This window comes from Haliotis cracherodii, unplaced genomic scaffold (genome assembly GCF_022045235.1).
Source record: "Haliotis cracherodii isolate W230 unplaced genomic scaffold, xgHalCrac1.p SCAF_12, whole genome shotgun sequence".
Taxonomy (NCBI): domain Eukaryota; kingdom Metazoa; phylum Mollusca; class Gastropoda; order Lepetellida; family Haliotidae; genus Haliotis; species Haliotis cracherodii.
The window spans coordinates 17,267,349-17,286,964 of NW_027266267.1; the positions used below are offsets into that span (position 1 = coordinate 17,267,349).

The window sequence follows — 19,616 nt, forward strand, 5'->3', positions numbered from 1 at the left end:
ATTTCTTCGTTTGTTCATGAGGATGGGCCGTAGCGAGGATATTCGTGAACAATCATGCAGTCACGCTCTCTGACATTTCTCAATGTATACTGAAAAGCTGACACCAAGAATAAAGGTTCTAAATTATCATACTCAATATCATCATAGACAAAAATAGACAGCTGGTAAGACAGTAACGTGATCCTTTTCTCATACGCATATCTCATAGATACCAAATACATCAAATCAGTATCCAAATTACTGAAACATGATGAACCTATATTTCAGGTCTCACCAAGGTACCAGACAACAAGCATGATGAAGATAACTACTGCTGCTGTATTATATGTGATTGCAGGTAATTCTTTCATATCACCCACATGTGTAATGACTGTGTATCTTACACTATACTTATATTACCCTACATACTTGAGATGAATAGATTATATTCTACTTGGCCTATTGCACGCTGATACATCATACTTCATGCTGCATATCCAAATATCTTCTTCCTGCAGGTGTTGTGTCAGGTGTCCCCAGCGCCAGTCCAGTGTTGTCTGCAGTGTCTGACACAGCCAGGTTCAGCTGGGAGGTTCCACAGGGAGGTCTGGGGGCAGGGAATAGTTTCTATGCTGTCAGTCCTGCTGGTGGTGCAACTGTGTTCATAGTGACAAGTACTGGGATATTCCTCGCCACTGCCAACTTCAGAGACAGACTGGTGTACCAGGGGAACATAGCAGCCAGGAATGTCACCTTCACCCTGAGCAACATCCAGACATCTGATGCAGGGACATACACGTGTGGGGCTGGAGGGACTGCTAATGTGATACAGAACTGTGGACAGAAACTTGTTGTCCTGGGTGAGTGGCTATTTACATGTAGTTTGATTTGTTGACGTTTCGTACACATAGCTTAGTCCTCTTTATATTCCATATACATATTAAAAAAAAAATACTTGTGTCTTAAATGAGAATGTAAACATAATCGTCCGTGTTTATGAATTAGGTATATAACTCTCAGTTATAAGGGAGCTGTCACACCGGGGTAACAGTATATCCTCCACTGGTGCTTTTGTTCTACACTGTTCAATTCATATCAGCAAATGAGAACCCTGGATGACACAATTCTGACAGAGAAGTGCATTCTGACTCAATTAATTACAGACTGTTTATATATTGATGACAGGGGTAAACAGCAAACGGACAGGTAAATAAACAAACAACATTCTTGAGAGTACTGAGCCGAACGCCAGCAGTCACTTGGTTACCTATGCATTTAGTGCATAGCCGCGTTCTCAAGGAAAATGTATGTTGTGATATCATGAGTGGTAATATTGAATCTATTTTGCTGATTGATTTTGAAAACTCGTGTATATTCAGAGCAAGCAAATATCATAGTACCTGAATAATGTATATGCATGTGTATCCTTATGAAACTAAAGAATACATGTGTGTTCCTTTGCAACATTGTCATCACATCATCACACCCTCGTATCTATATTGTTAGAGACACCATGTACACTGACAATATCAACTTATGATTAATTATAGTGAATCGTACAGTTGTCATTTGTTTATGTTAATGTCTTCAGTGTGAAATTAGAAATCAATTCACTTCACATTTCTTTAAATTAATTCAAAATATTATTTGAAAAGTTATTCAATTATCGTAGTTATATCATCCACCAGTATTATATCCATTACAAAATGAATATTTTTTATATGAACGGTTGGTATCTGTTCGAATGTTATAGAATTGCTATGTTGATAATTGCTTATATTGGTGGGAGTTCATGGTCGTAAAGTAAAGTGTGTTTGTACTTGGTATTTGTTTTATTTCGGGAAAGTTGTCTGGTGCATGTAGTCGCTACGGTGGTTTGGAGCCCATTTAAAATACACCTATGACGTCACTCCATTGTTCCAACTGTTAACTATCTGTAACCAATTGACAGTTTACTGACCTACTTTCTGCAAGGCAAATGTTGAGCTCATGCATTAATTCTAATCACGGGCTTAAAGAATCTACTGTCAACAGTGTTCAAATCACAGAAAATACAAGTGCGAGTAGTACGAATATTCGGATAAGGTTTACATGTATGACAAATGTGCTGCTTGACATTTCCGTGCATATTTTTATTGGATTTTTGTTTTCTTACTTCTTGATCTATTGTATCTTTAAGGCTGTATTTTCCATCTGATTACACAGTACTTTGTTAATCCTGTATTTTGAGTCATGTAAATAAAGCGACAAAACCCTGGTCATATCCAAAATAAATCTCGGCATAAAGCAAAGTCGATTACGCACGCGTTACTAGACATCCATTACATATAATGACGTTCGCCAGCATCTTTTGCTCGAACCTTATTTGTAACGCATGTTCGTTTAAGCTGAGGTTAGCTTGCGCAACGTCACGTGACTTTCGTTGACTCGGAAAAAGCATGCAGCGTTTTGCTTAGAAAAGGGGTAGATGGGAATTATTCTGCCACTCAGAAATCCACGTGCAGCCTGACTTGCTCGTGGTGGGGTATAAAAGATTTACTCCCCCGCTGCGAAATGTATTCCCCTCCAAGGCAGGATACGCAGTATTTTATCAAGTCCACATGTACCAATCAGAGGTATGATAATAAGTGTTATTCAATGAACGGAATTACGAGTGTAACACGTAGCGAACGAGCCACGTCCCTCGACTTATCGAGTGTACATGAGTAATTCCATTCAACAATGTACGTGTAGGAAGGACCTGTCCATCATATTTCAGTTCACGTCGCCACCGCTTTAGACGTTCCAAAACGCTGCATAAACATTTGTGTGCATGAATGGTCACAATAGATAGCTTCCGAATTCGCACACAACAGAAAAGATCGGTATTGTATCTTATCTGTTGGATTCATCATGATTGACGAAGTCAAGGAATTGTAATCTCGTCAAACAATACAAATTCGTATCAAAGTCTCGTTTTCTGTTCAAAGTATATAACCATATGAGTAAGTCATAACGTTGGTCAACATCAATGTTGAGCATGTTGAGCCATCGTCGTTGACGTCACATTAGTATTGTTAGAATCATGACATGGCAAAGTATGTAGAAAACGCAACCTTCTCACGAATGCTTATTTTTAAGAGTGGATGACAAGAGTTCATACGATTCATCACATTTTGTCAATATGAAGATGGTTATCCATTCTAAAGCTGGTGTTAATGTTGGTAACATGGCAAAGCCACACTTAAGCATTCACCAAACCGCTCAAGCTTTATATATCTCTATATCTCTGCATATCATATGCCCCTGATTTATACATGATATCTTTTGAAAGGCAAGCCCACCACTCCTAGCCGTCCTGTGTCATTATCTCCTGTCTACAACCAGCAAGTGACCTTGACCTGCAGCTCCACCTCTACTACTGTCCCGGCTGACCATGGCCTGACCTTGACCTACACCTGGCAGCGTGACAACACTGGCATCACAGTTACCTCCCCTGGTTCCCCCTACACCTTCACAGTGAGTTCCCGGGACAGTCACAGCTACAGATGTAGAGCCAGAGAAAGTCAGGGTCTGGAGTCAGAGTGGAGCCAGGGCTACAACATGGAGCCTCAGTGTGAGTACTGTAAACACGTTACTTATGAATGTCTCACACTACTGATTCATTTAAGGTTTTATCATCAATTGTCAATATGAATAGTTTCCAAACATACACTGATAAAATACAAAGAACTAAATTTAGAACTACTTTTTCGAAGAAACAGGAAGGGTGTGTCAGTGACATTAGCTATCGATACATTGTCTGGCCGCCCGCATGCCATTGGTAGTTAAGGGATCTAGTAAATTAATTTGTTTCTGACCAACCGTTAAAAACCATTATGGGTCTATTCTTGGTCATCAGCTGGTCCTTTATATAGGGAGTCAGTTGCACTGTACAACTGTACGCTACGTCTACTTTTACTCTTATCTCTTATTATCTACTGGTAATCTACTCCAGATAGAGCCTTGCGATTTTCAAGAAACATCAGACAAGCATCCACACAAAACACTTTCATGACAACACTCGCTGAATTATTGAAATACCTAGTTGAATGTGATGACTTATTTCACTAGCTTTGTTTATACCCTTACTGATGTGTCGTACCTTAAGTTAGGCTATTATGAAGATGTTTATAAAGTTACATTTTTGTCAATGTTAAGTAATACATATTAATTATATAGCCTTTGAAGATATCACAAATAGCTGTATTGCACATTGTGTTACAACACCATGTCCGGACTATTTGTAGTCACCAGCTGATCATTTGGAATGGAGGCGTCAGTAGCACATTACAACATTACACAATGTTTTCTCAGCTACCAGACGGAGAACTTACACCAGAAAGAAACTGTTTATATTCTGTATATATAATTATGTTCAATTGGTAATTAATATGCCATATGGCGTGGGACTACAAAGCTACACCTTCCTCATAAACACAAAACAAACCTCATGGATTTCCTATGTCGATTCTATGGCATTCTTAATGTATCAAGCTTACTTTGGATTGGTGAAGTTTACAGCAGAAAACGAAAGTCTATCAAAGCAACGTATACTCGTGTTCACAAATTAATGCTACCCGAATTTCAGTTGTTCTAGAAGTATAGATTCACAGACTCCAAGGGAACTTGGCCACGTGTGTTTCAAAGGATAATGAGCTTTTTTGTAACAATAGACACCAGCATACCGCAGTCAAGTTTCCCAATATTGTTTCTTTTTGTCTCACAGGCTGTCACTGTGAACAGACACAAAACGTAATAACTATGAACAAATTATATATAAAGTGTGCATATAACATGCTGAACAATAATATTTTGATCGCCACACAAAACCGTGGAATGTTTAGACAATCATGTAATGCTCCTATTAAATACACGCTGTGATGTCATATAGTTTAAAAGTGCTTTTCTGAATATCATCAACTCATCATTGTTGTGTCATTAGAGGTATAATTATATCTTGTATCACGGTATCAGTGTCACAGTGCCATGTATTCCAGACGGGCCCTACCAGATCTCCTTGACCCCCTCCACCTCCTCCTACACTGTGACAGAACACCAGGCTCTTCCGTCAATCACGTGCTCCGCCCTCTGTAGACCCGGATGTACCTACAGATGGTTACACAATGGAACAGCCTTCAGCAGTGGAGCCGTGCTCCAAGGACAAGCTGACAGATCTAAGACAGGCTCCTACAGATGTCTGCCATCTAATACCCACGGGAGTAGTGACATTGTTACAGTTAGTGTTGATGTTCAGTGTAAGTAAATAGTCTACACTGATGACACTGTTACAGTCAGTGTTGATGTTCAGTGTAAGTAAATAGTCTACACTGGTAACAGTGTTACAGTTAATGTTGATGTTCAGGGTAAGTATTTAGTCTACACTGGTGACAGTGTTACAGTCAGTGTCGGTGTTCAGTGTAAGTATATAGTCCACACTGGTGACAGGGTTACAGAGAGTGTTGATGTTCCGTGTAAGTATATATATAGTCTACACTGGTGACACTGTTACAGTCAGTGTTGATGTTCAGTGTAAGTATATATATAGTCTACACTGGTGGCGATGTTACAGTCAGTGTTTATGTTCAGTGTAAGTATATAGTCTACACTGTCGACAGTGTTACAGTCAGTGTTGATGTTCAGTGTAAGTATACAGTTTACACTGGTGACAGTGTTACAGTCAGTGTTGATGTTCAGTGTAAGTATATAGTCTACACTAATGACAGTGTTACAGTCAGTGTTGATGTTCAGTATAAATATATAGTCTACACTGGTGACAGTGTTACAGTCAGTGTTTATGTTCAGTGTAAGTATATAGTCTACACTGGTGACAGTGTTACAGTCAGTGTTTATGTTCAATGTAAGTGTATAGTCTACACTGGTGACACTGTTACAGTCAGTGTTGATGTTCAGTGTAAGTTTATAATCTACACTGGTGACAGTGTTACGGTCAGTGTTGATGTTCAGTGTAAGTATATAGTCTACACTGGTGACAGTGTTACAGTCAGTGTTGATGTTCAGTATAGGTTTATAGTCTACACTGGTGACAGTGTTACAGTCAGTGTCGATGTTCAGTGTAAGTATATAGTCTACACTGGTGACAGGTTAAGATTGTGTAAAAACATTAATATTCGTAAGCACCCTCTTTAAAAATGTTAACGCATGCGCTGAATGTAACAATATAGCTATGGTTTACTCTTCGTACTAATCCCATGGGAAGTTCAATCCAATGTACAGCCAATACCTTCCGTGACAAAGATACAACGAGTCATCAATATTTTCAGACCCAGCGACTGTAATCATGTTCAGCGCCAACTCACTCAGCGGTACACTGACAGTTAACGAGTTTGATCCGGTGACGTTACGATGCCAGATTGATAGTAATCCAGGATCAGTCATCAGGTTACTGAATGGAACTGAGGAGTTGACAAGGGCAGATAACTCCCTGACAGCAGAATATAGACTGGAGTCAGCAGACTGTAGACAAAGAGGGACCTACTCCTGTACTGCCACTAACAACATCGGGGCACCTGGCAGCCAAAGGGTGGAGTTGCTGGTCAAATGTAATTGGTTTGGATATTCTATAGAGAAGGTAGTGTTGTGATGATTCCCATTGATGTTTTTTTACTATGAAAATAGCACTGCTGAGTACAGGGCAAGCATACGGTATGTTTGTGTATTTGTTTTATCATGTTCCCTATGTTGATACTGCAAAGTTGAAAAGAAGGCTCCCGATGAATAATTTGGTCTTCATCATACTCTACACTAAACCGATATTATTTGTTCCAGAGCCATTGCATATGTTGTTTACATTGAACCAGGTTATCCAAGACTAGATGGGACAGTTGCCCAGCAACTCAAATACGCCTCTAGACTGGGTGGTAACGTGAATGTGTATGTGTCAGTCCTGGCCTACCCCCTTCCTACATTCAACTGGAGTAGAACCACCAGCACCAGCCAGGACCTCACTGGTTCCTCCAGCCCTGTCTCAGACATCTCAGTCACTGCCAGACTCCACCTTACTAACCTCCAACAGCAGGACTTTGGGGACTACAATCTGACAGTGGACAATGGTGTTGGCGGTTCAGTGGCCTACACAGTCAGCATAGTGTCTGAAGGTGAGCTTTGACATTCTGATTTATCATTCACTATTTCAGGATGCATCTGTTCATATGTTTCAATGCCTTTCTCTGACTGTTCTGTAATCATTGCATCATGCATCATTGTACAAATGAAGAGCTTTACATTTCAAAAGTATGTGAGAAAGCAAAGACAGCATTCCCTTTCTTTCTGGAAGGGTCACCACAGATGCCTACACAGTTTAGAGATCTGGGTCATGAAACAAAGTCGTCGGTATGGTTATCGTGGCTGCCTGGATTCAATGGTGGAAACCCTCAGACGTTTCTGCTTGAGTATCGTCAGTTTGCTTCAAGACTTTGGACTGTCTACAAGACCTATGCAGACACCGGCAAGATGATGGTGGTGGAAGTGACTGGGCTGACACAAGGAGATATTCACATATTCCGACTACATGCTAGAAATGACTATGTGGATTCTAACAGATATGTATTCGTAGAAACCAGGACTGCTGGAGGTATGTGTCACTCAAGTAGAATCACAATTAAATTAATCTGATTATCAGTTAAATGTAATTCACAACTCATCACCATAAACAACTTAATCGATCAGTATATGTTGTATTTGGAAGTTTCATTTTTTCCTCGTTTATGTTATCAAATATAACTCATCTTTTTTTATTTCTTATTTTGAAGTACTTGAAGTTATGTTCCTTATATGAAGTTTCCAAGGGTTCTGTTCATTCGGCATGAAAATGTGTATCTGTGTTCGAGCCAATGAGTTGTGATCTACATATCGTTTAGCAGTGTCAGTATCAATGATACCAGCCATCACATTTACACATATGTTCAGATTCGAACCTATGTAGTCTGTGTCATCAGCCACCAATCACCAATTAGTTTAACAGTAGGACACTGGACACGAATATCCTTTCACCCGACCCTTAACACTGACTTACGATTAGCACTCGTCTGTTATGATCTTTTGCTTATGTTGCAGATCCACCAAATCAGCATAAACTCGAAACTCCATGTTCGTGTACCAGGGTTACAGCAGGAACCACAGTAGGGGGCATTCTACTTACGTTGCTCATCGGGGGAATTGTTCTGATGGTACTGTACAGAAAGGGATACAAGTTCGGACATATTCCGAAAGGTATACAGTTACATTTCCGTTGTAAAATGATTGTCAATAGGAATAATTCCATAATTTGATGAATGGGTTTGAAATGTGCATGTATTCGACATTAATATTGATATAAAAGACACATTTGTCTCATAAAATGTATGTAGTTATTACTATATATATGGAGTCATTTACAGGTGACTTGATCCTTGTCGATGTAGGTTTCATTTATGAATGACTAGTTTTGTTGCCATGTGTAATGAGTGTTTTACATTATGTACCATGTGGCTATTTTTGTTTTCCAGAAACTGCATCAGGAAAAAGGTATTATGAATGTCAAAGTTAAATATAACAACGTACGGAACATGTGAAAATAGTAAATAAGGTAAAGAGGCATAACAAGACAACTAAACACGTATATTGCAGACTAAAGTTTATCGCTCCATTTCATTATGTTTTTTTAGAAACCGACCTTGTTAATGTTGCAGCACCAGGAATCCTGAAACTGTAGAAATGGACAACCGAGGGTATTCATCATTAGGTACGTACTGGCTATTGGTTGTTACCCTTTCACCGAATTTACTGATATATATATGGAACTGTTTAGCACTGAAATCATTACAATATGTCCACATTGTTTTGTTTCAGATCAGATAAATGGTCCAGCCCAGTATTCAAGTTTGGAGGAATCAGAAAAACAACAATACTCACAGTTGAAGATTTATGAAAATACAAAAGGTAGATAAAGGTTTTGTCATTTTGCTCAGTACTGATTTAAATTTCAGTATTCCAGTGAAGGTAATATTGAAGTGCTATTAAGAAGAGTTATGATGTGGCTTCCTTGTTAAATACTTAATGAATTACATCTTCAGCGGATGCTGCAGCAGATACAAGTACCTATGAGGGCACGGTAGATACTCCCCCTGTGACCTACGAGTCGGTCAGAGTATCACCATACCAGAACGCTGGGGCACATTCTCAAGGTAACCAAAACATGAAACACCCTGCTGAATAAAACTGTATGTCATTGCCATGGGCCAACTGTGTGCATGTACAGAAGCATTAAATAGAGGCATATGCCTTCTTTTCTATCCTAATTGTAATAGGTTTAGTTTTCCATGCTACTGTGAGTGATACGTACTTTGTCATATCCTATGTTTAATCACATGTAGTTCTATACTTTTCAGGTCCTGACCACGGCAATAAGTAACGAGGAAGGTAGACATCATCATATCAGATCAAGTAACAGGCCAAAGAACATGGGCAGCATATTAGAATCCTTTCCTTTGAGTCAAAACATCGTTAGACCCGTGAAGAACCGGGTTAGAATAGGTCTTCAGCAATCCATGATCGCTGTAAAAGGCGACGTTGCTTGTGGTAAGAGGCGGCTAACGGGATCGTTTGGTCAGGCATGAGGCATGTCATGCGTAGATCGATGTTCATTATGTCAATCTCTCGATTGTCTGGTCAAGACTCGATTATTAACAGACCGCCGTTATATATCTTGAAATTGGTGAGTGAGGCGTTAAACAACAATCCAACAACAAAATATGTTTATTACTTACTTCAATTTTTCATAACATTATTTTATGTTTGCTGATAAAAGCACACTTACAGAAACTGTACTAAGTTAAAGGAGATCAGACAAATGTTGGTTGTGCTCATGTCTATTTATGTATCGCCTTTATACTTGTAACTGAATATTTCACACAGCAAATAAATATATGTTCACAATAAATAAACAAAATGCTTTGATGATCACATAAACATAATGGAAACATCGCAGTTGAAATAATGTTATCAGCTTACGATTTCTGGGACTGTAACCTGTTTCAATTATTTGGTGCGAAGAAAATCTGATCAGTCAGTTTTGGTAAACAAACATATCGTATAAAGTAATGTATTGTCATCACTTAACATGCTTAACAAGATGCCAGGACTGCAATATTATGATAAATGTTTGTTCACAGATATGTTTCAATTGAGGAGTGTGTGCGCGTGTGTGTGTGTGTGTGTGATTGTGTATGTAAAAACTTGTTTGTATTGGTAATAATTGCAGTCCGGCATTGACAACCCACTGAGATACAATGCCTCATTTTAACATGGATACCCCACTCAGAAACAGTATTCTGACTCTGAGCCACCGACAGGTACTTGTTTTATCTTTAAATGCCGGGCACCACGCAGGGTAACAACAAATACCATTTTTTCGAACCACTGACCACCTACTCTTGGGCAGACATTCTAACCATTAGATCACAGAGGCGGTCGTCTTAACTGAACACAAAAACACAAGCATATCGCACAAGTGACAATGCATACCACAACTCTCTCTATAACGTCCACATGGATACAACGTTAACATGCCTCTTCACCAGTCAATATATATACAAGACACATTGCAAATACTGTGGAGTGTCTTTGGAAACATCAATTTCTTCGTCAATGTTATAACGTTAAATTCTGTATGTGGGATATAACATTTGGATAGATTTGTTCCGAAGTCAGACGAATGACATATTAACAGTCACATGCACAGTAGGGTCATTTGCTGGGTAAATGTAAGCAATTTGGAGGAACCTGAGTGAGACTTTATAAAGGTTTGTCCACTGCCAAATAACCATGGCTGTAGTTTTATGTTTGTGTTGACAGACATGTTGAAGAGGGGTAAAGCGAAGACAACGTCACAGATGTAAGAACTAAGATAATTATGATACAACAAACTGCTTTCATGCTGTTTCTAGATTAAGAATACTGAATAACTAATTTGTATTACGCTTACATGTGAACAATATTCCATCTATAGATACTTGCCGCATAGCCAGGCGATAATTCACGTCACGTCAGCTTAATCTGATTTGTGACTTGTTTCAAAATACGTTTCATTTCTTTTTCAAACAACGTTATTTGGTATCGAGACAGAAAATAATCCATTGAGTTTAAGAGGCAAAACATTGGTGAAATCAGTGAGCTACATATTTTTGAGCTACAATTGAACATTATCTTGACTGTACACATGAATACATGAAAACAGGGTCAACGTTTCCTTTATGTCGAGCATATGGTCCAGCTGCTCCATCTTTTGGTTTCTACATTTCACAACTTTTAAGGTACAATGAAGCATGCGCTTTCCACGAAGAGTAGCACATGTTCGCGAACACAGCAAAGTAATTCCTGAGTAGTTGATGGACCTTCATGCAATGGGCTTAACATTAAACCAAAGACTGGACTCCAATCAACGTTTACTCATCATTATTGTCGCTTGCAACAAGGACTGAACATAACAATAGGACCAAAACTTTAGCAGAGTTTAGATATCTCAAATGTAGCTATTGAGTACTTAATACTAGCCACGGTAAGCTATTTACCATCAGCTGCTTCATGCTTTACTGATGCTTTAGTACTGATGAGCGGCGTCAGGCAACAAGCAAATGCTTTGCCGTTATATGCGCTGTGTGAATGACAGGTGCTACCGGTAAGGCAGGACATGCTTGCAGTTTCCTCGAGCACCTGGTGTGATTACTGAATTGCAATGATCTATTGGTAGTCGACAACGACTGATATACTCACAGATGCAGTATACTTGAGGGCATCAACTGATATGTTTCCAGATGTAGTAGGTGGTGGACGACTGATACTAGTATGTTCATAGATGCAGTAGGTAGGGGATGACTGATATGTTCATAGATGCAGTAGGTAGGGGATGACTGATATGTTCCCAGATGCAGTAGGTGGGGGATGACTGATATGTTCATAGATGCAGTAGGTGGGGGATGAGTGATATGTTCCCCGATGCAGTAGGTGGGGGATGACTGATATGTTCATAGATGCAGTAGGTAGGCCGCGACTGATATGTTCATAGATGCAGTAGGTGGGGGATGACTGATATGTTCATAGATGCAGTAGGTGGTGGATGACTGATATGTTCATAGATGTAGTGGGTGGGGAATGACTGATATGTTCATAGATGCAGTAGGTGGGGAATGACTGATATGTTCATAGATGCAGTAGGTGGGGGGTGAGTGATATGTTCCCCGATGCAGTAGGTGGGGGATGACTGATATGTTCATAGATGCAGTAGGTAGGCTGCGACTGATATGTTCATAGATGCAGTAGGTGGGGGATGACTGATATGTTCATAGATGCAGTAGGTGGTGGATGACTGATATGTTCATAGATGTAGTAGGTGGGGAATGACTGATATGTTCATAGATGCAGTAGGTGGGGAATGACTGACATGTTCCCAGATGTAGTAGGTAGGCCGCGACTGATATGTTCATAGATGCAGTAGGTGGGGGATGAATGATATGTTCATAGATGCAGTAGGTGGTGGATGACTGATATGTTCATAGATGTAGTAGGTGGGGGATGACTGATATGTTCATAGATGCAGTAGGTGGGCGATGACTGATATGTTCATAGATGCAGTAGATGGGGTATCACTGATATGTTCCCAGATGTAGTAGGTGGGGGATGACTTATATGGTCTTAGATGCAGTAGGTTGGCCACGACTGATTTGTTCCCAGATATAGTAGGTGGGGAATGACTGATATGTTCATAGATGTAGTAGGTGGGCCACGACTGATATGTTCATAGATGCAATAGGTGGGGAATGACTGATATGTTCATAGATGCAGTTGGTGGGGGATGACGGATAGGCTCATAGATGTAGTAGGTGGGGAATGACTGATATTTTGATAGATGCAGTAGGTGTGGAATCACTGATATGTTCCGAGATGTAGTAGGTAGGCCACGACTGATATGTTCATAGATGCAGTAGGTGGGGGATGACTGATATGTTCATAGATGTAGTAGGTGGGGGGCGACTGATATGTTAATAGATGTAGTAGGTGGGGGCGACTGATATGTTCATAGATGAAGTAGGTCGGGGATGACTGACATGTTCATAGATGCAGTAGGTGGTGGATGACTGATCTGTTCATAGATGCAGTACGTGGGGAATAACTGATATGTTCATAGATGCAGTAGGTGGGGAATAACTGATATGTTCCCAAATGCAGTAGGTAGGCCACAAGTGATATGTTCATAGATGCAGTAGATGGGGGATGACTTATATGTTCATGGATGGAGTAGGTGGGCCACGACTGATATGTTCCCACATATAGTCGGTGGGGAATGACTGATATGTTCATAGATGCAATAGGTGGGGGATTACTGATATGTTCCCAGAGGTTGTAGGTGGGGGATGACTGATATGTTCATAGATACAGTAGGTGGGCCACGACTGATATGTTCCCAGATGTGGTAGGTGGGGGATGACTGATATGTTCATAGATGTAGTAGGTGGGGGATGACTGATATGTTCATAGATGCAGTAGGTGTGGGATGACTGATAGGTTCATAGATGCAGTAGGTGGGGGATGACTGATATTTACATAGATGCAGTAGGTGGGGGATGACTGATATGTTCATAGATGCAGTAGGTGGGGGATGACTGATATGTTCATAGATGGAGTAGGTGGGGGATAGCTGATATGTTCCCAGATGTAGTAGGTGGGGGATGACTTATATGTTCATAGATGCAGTAGGTGGTGGATGACTGATATGTTCATAGATGGAGTAGGTGGTGGATGACTGATATGTTCTCAGATGTTGTAGGTGGGGGATGACTTATATGTTCATAGATGCAGTAGGTGGGCCACGACTGATATGTTCCCAGATATAGTAGGTGGGGAATGACTGATATGTTCATAGATGCAGTAGGTGGGGTATGACTGATATTTTCATAGATATAGTAGGTAGGGGGCGACTGATATGTTCATAGATGTAGTAGGTTGGGGGCGACTGATATGTTCATAGATGTAGTAGGTGGGGGCGACTGATATGTTCATAGATGAAGTAGGTCGGGGATGACTGACATGTTCATTGATGCAGTAGGTGGGCGATGACTGATATGTTCATAGATGCAGTACGTGGGGGATGACTGATATGTTCGTAGATGCAGTAGTTTGGGGATGTCTGATATGTTCATAGATGCAGTAGGTAGTGGATGACTGATATGTTCATCAATGTAGTAGGTGGGGGATGAATGATATGTTCCCAGATATAGTAGGCGGGGGATGACTGATATGTTCATAGATGTAGCAGTTGGGGTATGACTGATATGTTCAAAGATGCAGTAGGTGGGGTATGACTGATATGTTAATAGATGGAGTAGGTGGGGGATAGCTGATATGTTCCCAGATGTAGTAGGTGGGGGATGACTGATTTCTTCATAGATGCAGTAGGTGGGGGATGACCGATATGTTCCCAGATGTAGTAGGTGGGGTATGACTGATATGTTCAAAGATGCAGTAGGTGGGGGATGACTGATATGTTCATAGATGCAGAAGGTGGGGGATGACTAATATGTTCATAGATGTAGTAGGTGGGGGGGCGACTGATATGTTCATAGATGCAGTAGGTGGGGAATAACTGATATGTTCCCAGATGTAGTAGGTGGGCCACGTTGATATGTTTATAGATGCAGTAGTTGGGGGATGACTGATATGTTCATAGATGCAGTAGGCGGGGGATGACTGATATGTTCATAGATGCAGTAGGTGGGGGAGGACTGATATGTTTATAGATGCATTAGGTGGGCCACGACTGATATGTTCATAGATGCATTAGGTGGGGGATGACTGATGTGTTCATAGATGTAGTAGGTGGGGGGTGACTGATATGTTCCCAGATGTAGTAGGTGGGGGATGACTTATATGTTCATAGATGCAGTAGATGGGGAATGACGGATATGTTCATAGATGCAGGAGATGGGGAATGACTGATATGTTCATAGATGCAGTAGGTGGGGGGCGACTGATATGTTCAGAAATGCAGTAGAAGGGGGATGACTGATATGTTCCCAGATGTAGTATGTGGGGGGCGACTGACATGTTCATAGATGCAGTAGGTGGGAATGACTGATATGTTCATAGATGCAGTTGGTGGGGGGCGACTGATATGTCGCAGATGTAGTAGGTGGGGGATGACTGATATGTTCATATATGTAATTGACGATGGTGGATATGAACTTATAGACTTAAAAACACAGAAACTTCAGTGTTGTCTTCTGTCTGAAAACAACCTATTTAAGTCCAGCTGTAGTATAGTACAGTTACCTATAGCTGCAGCTTTGTCTGGCTGTGTCACATCGGCCCGTTCTGTTTGATCCCCCGGCCGCGTCAGACTTCTCTCTGCATTCGTGACCAACTCGTGTTATTCCGGGACAAGCCGAGTAGCGACACGTGCCCCTCTCAAGGCCATGTTTGCGACAGGGCTCCTTCTAAGCGCAAACGGGCATAGGTAAAAGAATTGTCAACCCACTGCGTAATGATTCACGAATATGTTCTCCATATATCAAATATATTCCAAATGTAGTTGAACATCACATCGGGACTGACGGTCGTATACATTATGATGGAACAGATTTAGCTATATCTTTGGTATATTTTTGCAATACATATGTAGAATCAAATTATTTCTGAGGGATTCTTTGACCGAAGTTCTTGATGTCACATACGCATTCTGGTTGGTTTGTCGTATTTTCGCAGATAACATTTGGTTTTTCTGGTGCCATATAGACATGTTGGATAAGTTAAATCCAATTTTCATTTTTTTTCTGAGAAGCTACATATATATATATACAAAACATAAATCAAATGTTTTTTTTTAATTGTCTGCAGGTCCTACAACACCAAATCAGAATGAGTCGTTCAACAAGCAGATTTCATTGAGAGCCTTTTTGAATCGTCTGTCAGCTGTGATTGGATGATTGTGTGTAGGATTTCAAGGTTCTTTTGTAATGTACTTCCATCCAGCAATTACAACTGACAATGTTTTCTATATTCAGTGCTGTCCTTTTTAACATGATGACTTATGCTGAATGTAACCACAGATATTTTCAAGCAAGTGACATTTGGTGCGGAACTGTGGGTAGTGTGTTCAGCTTCCTGTACTCGGAAAAGGAGCTGGCTGAGATAGTCAATTCGTTTTGTTTATATTGCTTCTTTAAGGCCAAACTGTGCACACATGTGCATTTATTAAATGGCTTCTGAATGCTTAGTTATTTGAAAAAATATATAAGGTTACTCTAGAAACTTGCAAACCCCCTTCATTTTCTAACACTACACCTATCTGTTCTGATATAATGTTTACTGCATTTTCACACTTTGGCGTTGGTGTTTTCACAAAAATATATTTGCGAAGACTACCTTTTGGAATACTGAGGGAGTCTAATAGATGAGGAAAAGGCTAAGGAGTTGCTAGAGCAAAGGAAGGGTGCTACGTGTTCTATTTTACATTTTTTAAAAAGAAAACATGGTATTTGCACATTTTTGACATTTTTATTTGTCTCAAAGGGGAGGGGTAGGTGTCGTTTAGGGAGCACAACTTGAAAATTGTTAAAGACTTTTCATCCAAACCAGGTACATGTATTTGCCAAGGGCTGAAGTGGTGCCTTTTGTTTTTTAGGATTCTTTTTTTATTTGATTTTTTCCCTGTTTCCATGGAAACAAGTTAGACTTAGCTGAAACACTGGTAGGTGTCGTTTGGGAGCAGAACTGAAGGGTTGGGAGTGGGGGGTTGTCATCTTCTTCTTAATGCAGCAAGAGGCATGGGACTTTGTTCTTCACCTGCAGAGTATGTTCCTGACATGGGTACAATGTGTCCATTTCTTGTGTCCCCTGTCTGGTATTGCTGGTATATTGCTAAAATCACTCACCCAATGATAATATTATTTGAAAATGTTGCTTGAAAACAAACTACAACAGATGTTCCTGTAAAGCAAGTTGAGCATACATGTCACCTCTGTTTTTGGGGACATTCATAGTTTGGCCCCCACTCTATCAAGGTTCATACTCCAATGAACTCACACAACGTTAAAATCATTTCTTCATCATGTTTGTGGGTATTGTATGTATGTAGGTATACATGTATGATTTTATAGTAGAACCATAAAGAGTCTCAGCTGGGCTCCAGTTTATGCCTTGTATTATTAGGTCACCGGGTCCGAAGAAATAAGGTGAGTTTATGTCATACCGTGGCGTCCGTTGTCCGCCCGTCGTCCGTACGTCAACAATTTATTCAAACGACTTCTTCTTCTGAACCACTAATTGGAAATTAACGAAATTTGACTGGCAGCATCCCTAGGTGGTGGGGATTACAAAATGAGCAAATGGTGGGGCTGACCCGCCAAGGGGCAGAGGGGCGAGTCCAAATAGGGGTAATTTAACTTTATTGCTTTAAAAACCTTCTTCTCAGGAATTAAGAGACAGATATCAACCATATTTGGTTGGAAGCTTCCCTAGGTGGTGGAGATTCAAAATTGTACAAATGGTGGGGTTGACCCCCAAGAGGCTGAGGGGCGGGGCCGAATAGGGGTAACATGTAATAGGGGTACCCAGATTAACTTCTCTGGGCAAATCGCCAGACCTTGGAATAAACTCATCCCCCACGAAAAGGAAAATGGAAAAGTAAGATTCCGGAGAGAATATGGGAATGAGGACCAGAGCAGGGACAATTATCATGCGAGTTACGTGCCAGTTTACTTTCACCACCGGTGTCTGTGAATTATCTCGTTCTTTTGAGTTGCATGTAGCTGCTATTCAGAAGGGTTTCGGAGCAGTTTTGACCAAACCTGATGTGGAGAGAAGCGAGTCATCAGTTTTGCAAGTCGCGTACTGAACATCAAAACTGACTGTAACACTGTGACCAGCGTAGACTATATACTTACACTGAACATCAATACCGGCTGTAACACTGACACCAGTGTAGACTATATACTTACACTAAAGGTCAACACTGACTGTAACACTGTCACCAGTATATACTATATACTTACACTGAACATCAACACTGAATGTAGCACTGTCACTTGTGTAGACTATATACTTACACTGAACATCAACACTGTCTGTAACACTGTCACCAGTGTAGACTATATACTTACACTGAACATCAACACTGAATGTAGCACTGTCACTAGTGTAGACTATATACTTACACTGAATGTAGCACTGTCACTAGTGTAGACTATATACTTACACTGAACATCAACACTGACTGTAACACTGTCACCAGTGTAGACTATATACTTAGACTGAACATCAACACTGACTGTAACACTGTCACCAGTGTAGACTATATACTTACACTGAACATCAACACTGAATGTAGCACTGTCACTAGTGTAGACTATATACTTACACTGAACATCAATACCGACTTTAACACTGTCACCAGTGTAGACTATATACTTACACTGAACTTCAACACTGACAGTAACACTGTCACCAGTGTAGACTTTATACTTACACTGAACATCAACACTGAGTGTAACACTGTCACCAGTGTAGACTATATAGTTACACTGAACATCAACACTGACTGTAACACTGTCACCAGTGTAGACTATATACTTACACTGAACATCAACACTGACTGTAACACTATCACCAGTGTAGACTATATACTTACACTGAACATCAACACTGACTGTAACACTGTCACTAGTGTAGACTACATACTTACACTGAACATCAACACTGACTGTAACACTGTCACTAGTGTAGACTATATAGTTACGCTGAACATCAACACTGACTGTATCACTGTCACAAGTTAGATTATATACTTACACTGAACATCAACACTGACTGTAACACTGTCACCAGTGTAGACTATATACTTACACTGAACATCAACACTGACTGTAACACTGTCACTAGTGTAGACTATATACTTACACTGAACATCAACACTGACTGTATCACTGTCACAAGTTAGATTATATACTTCAACTGTAATCTGTGGGCTCTTTCTATGCTCACTGGTTTATCGAATTCGAAGTGAAGTACGCATAAAATCTCAAACACAACTTTCACTGTCAGCCCATGTTTCGCCACGCCTGACGGGAAGACCATGGAAAATAAGACACATGGAACTGGGTCGCCTGCCACGAGCAGAGAAACATCCAATTCCTGTCCTCCACAGTTGTAAATCAATGGTCATGATGATACATACGAAAGATTGAGCCCTTAGCAGCAGGTTATCGATCTTCTGCTGTTAGGCCTTAAACAGGAAAATCAACAGAGAGCAAAATCAAAACAGCCGTCATTGTGATCCATGTAACTTCAGTCTCACATTTAATTAACAAAGGAGACTAAACACCCACAGCAATTGAATTATGAAGTTGGAAAAGCGGTCATCCCAGGGAATGTTTAGCAATAAACTGGTTCACAGATACCTTCATTTCGTAGTTAATTCCAAGACAGTTTATTATATTTATATTTTCTTCATCAGTGTTCCCCAATCACTGAATCAATTCTTTCATCGTGCTCGTCCGGCTTCATGAGTAGAAAAGTCGTCGCCGGTGTAATTGACATGCTACAGGACCCGAATGGGCACTGCTACAACG

The 19,616-nt window shown here is 40.4% G+C and overlaps 1 protein-coding gene across 1 annotated transcript; it reads left to right on the forward strand.

The window, feature by feature from the left end:
* Positions 1-279: 279 nt before the first annotated feature.
* Positions 280-9,409, forward strand: LOC139458210 (protein turtle homolog B-like). The gene is made up of 13 exons (XM_071239555.1): positions 280-337; positions 498-839; positions 3,293-3,574; positions 4,998-5,255; positions 6,282-6,560; positions 6,819-7,115; positions 7,295-7,591; positions 8,074-8,229; positions 8,505-8,523; positions 8,688-8,740; positions 8,848-8,937; positions 9,072-9,182; positions 9,387-9,409. The coding sequence occupies exons 1-13, from the start codon at positions 295-297 to the stop codon at positions 9,407-9,409; spliced, it is 2,250 nt and encodes a 749-aa protein (XP_071095656.1). The 5' UTR covers positions 280-294.
* Positions 9,410-19,616: the final 10,207 nt, after the last annotated feature.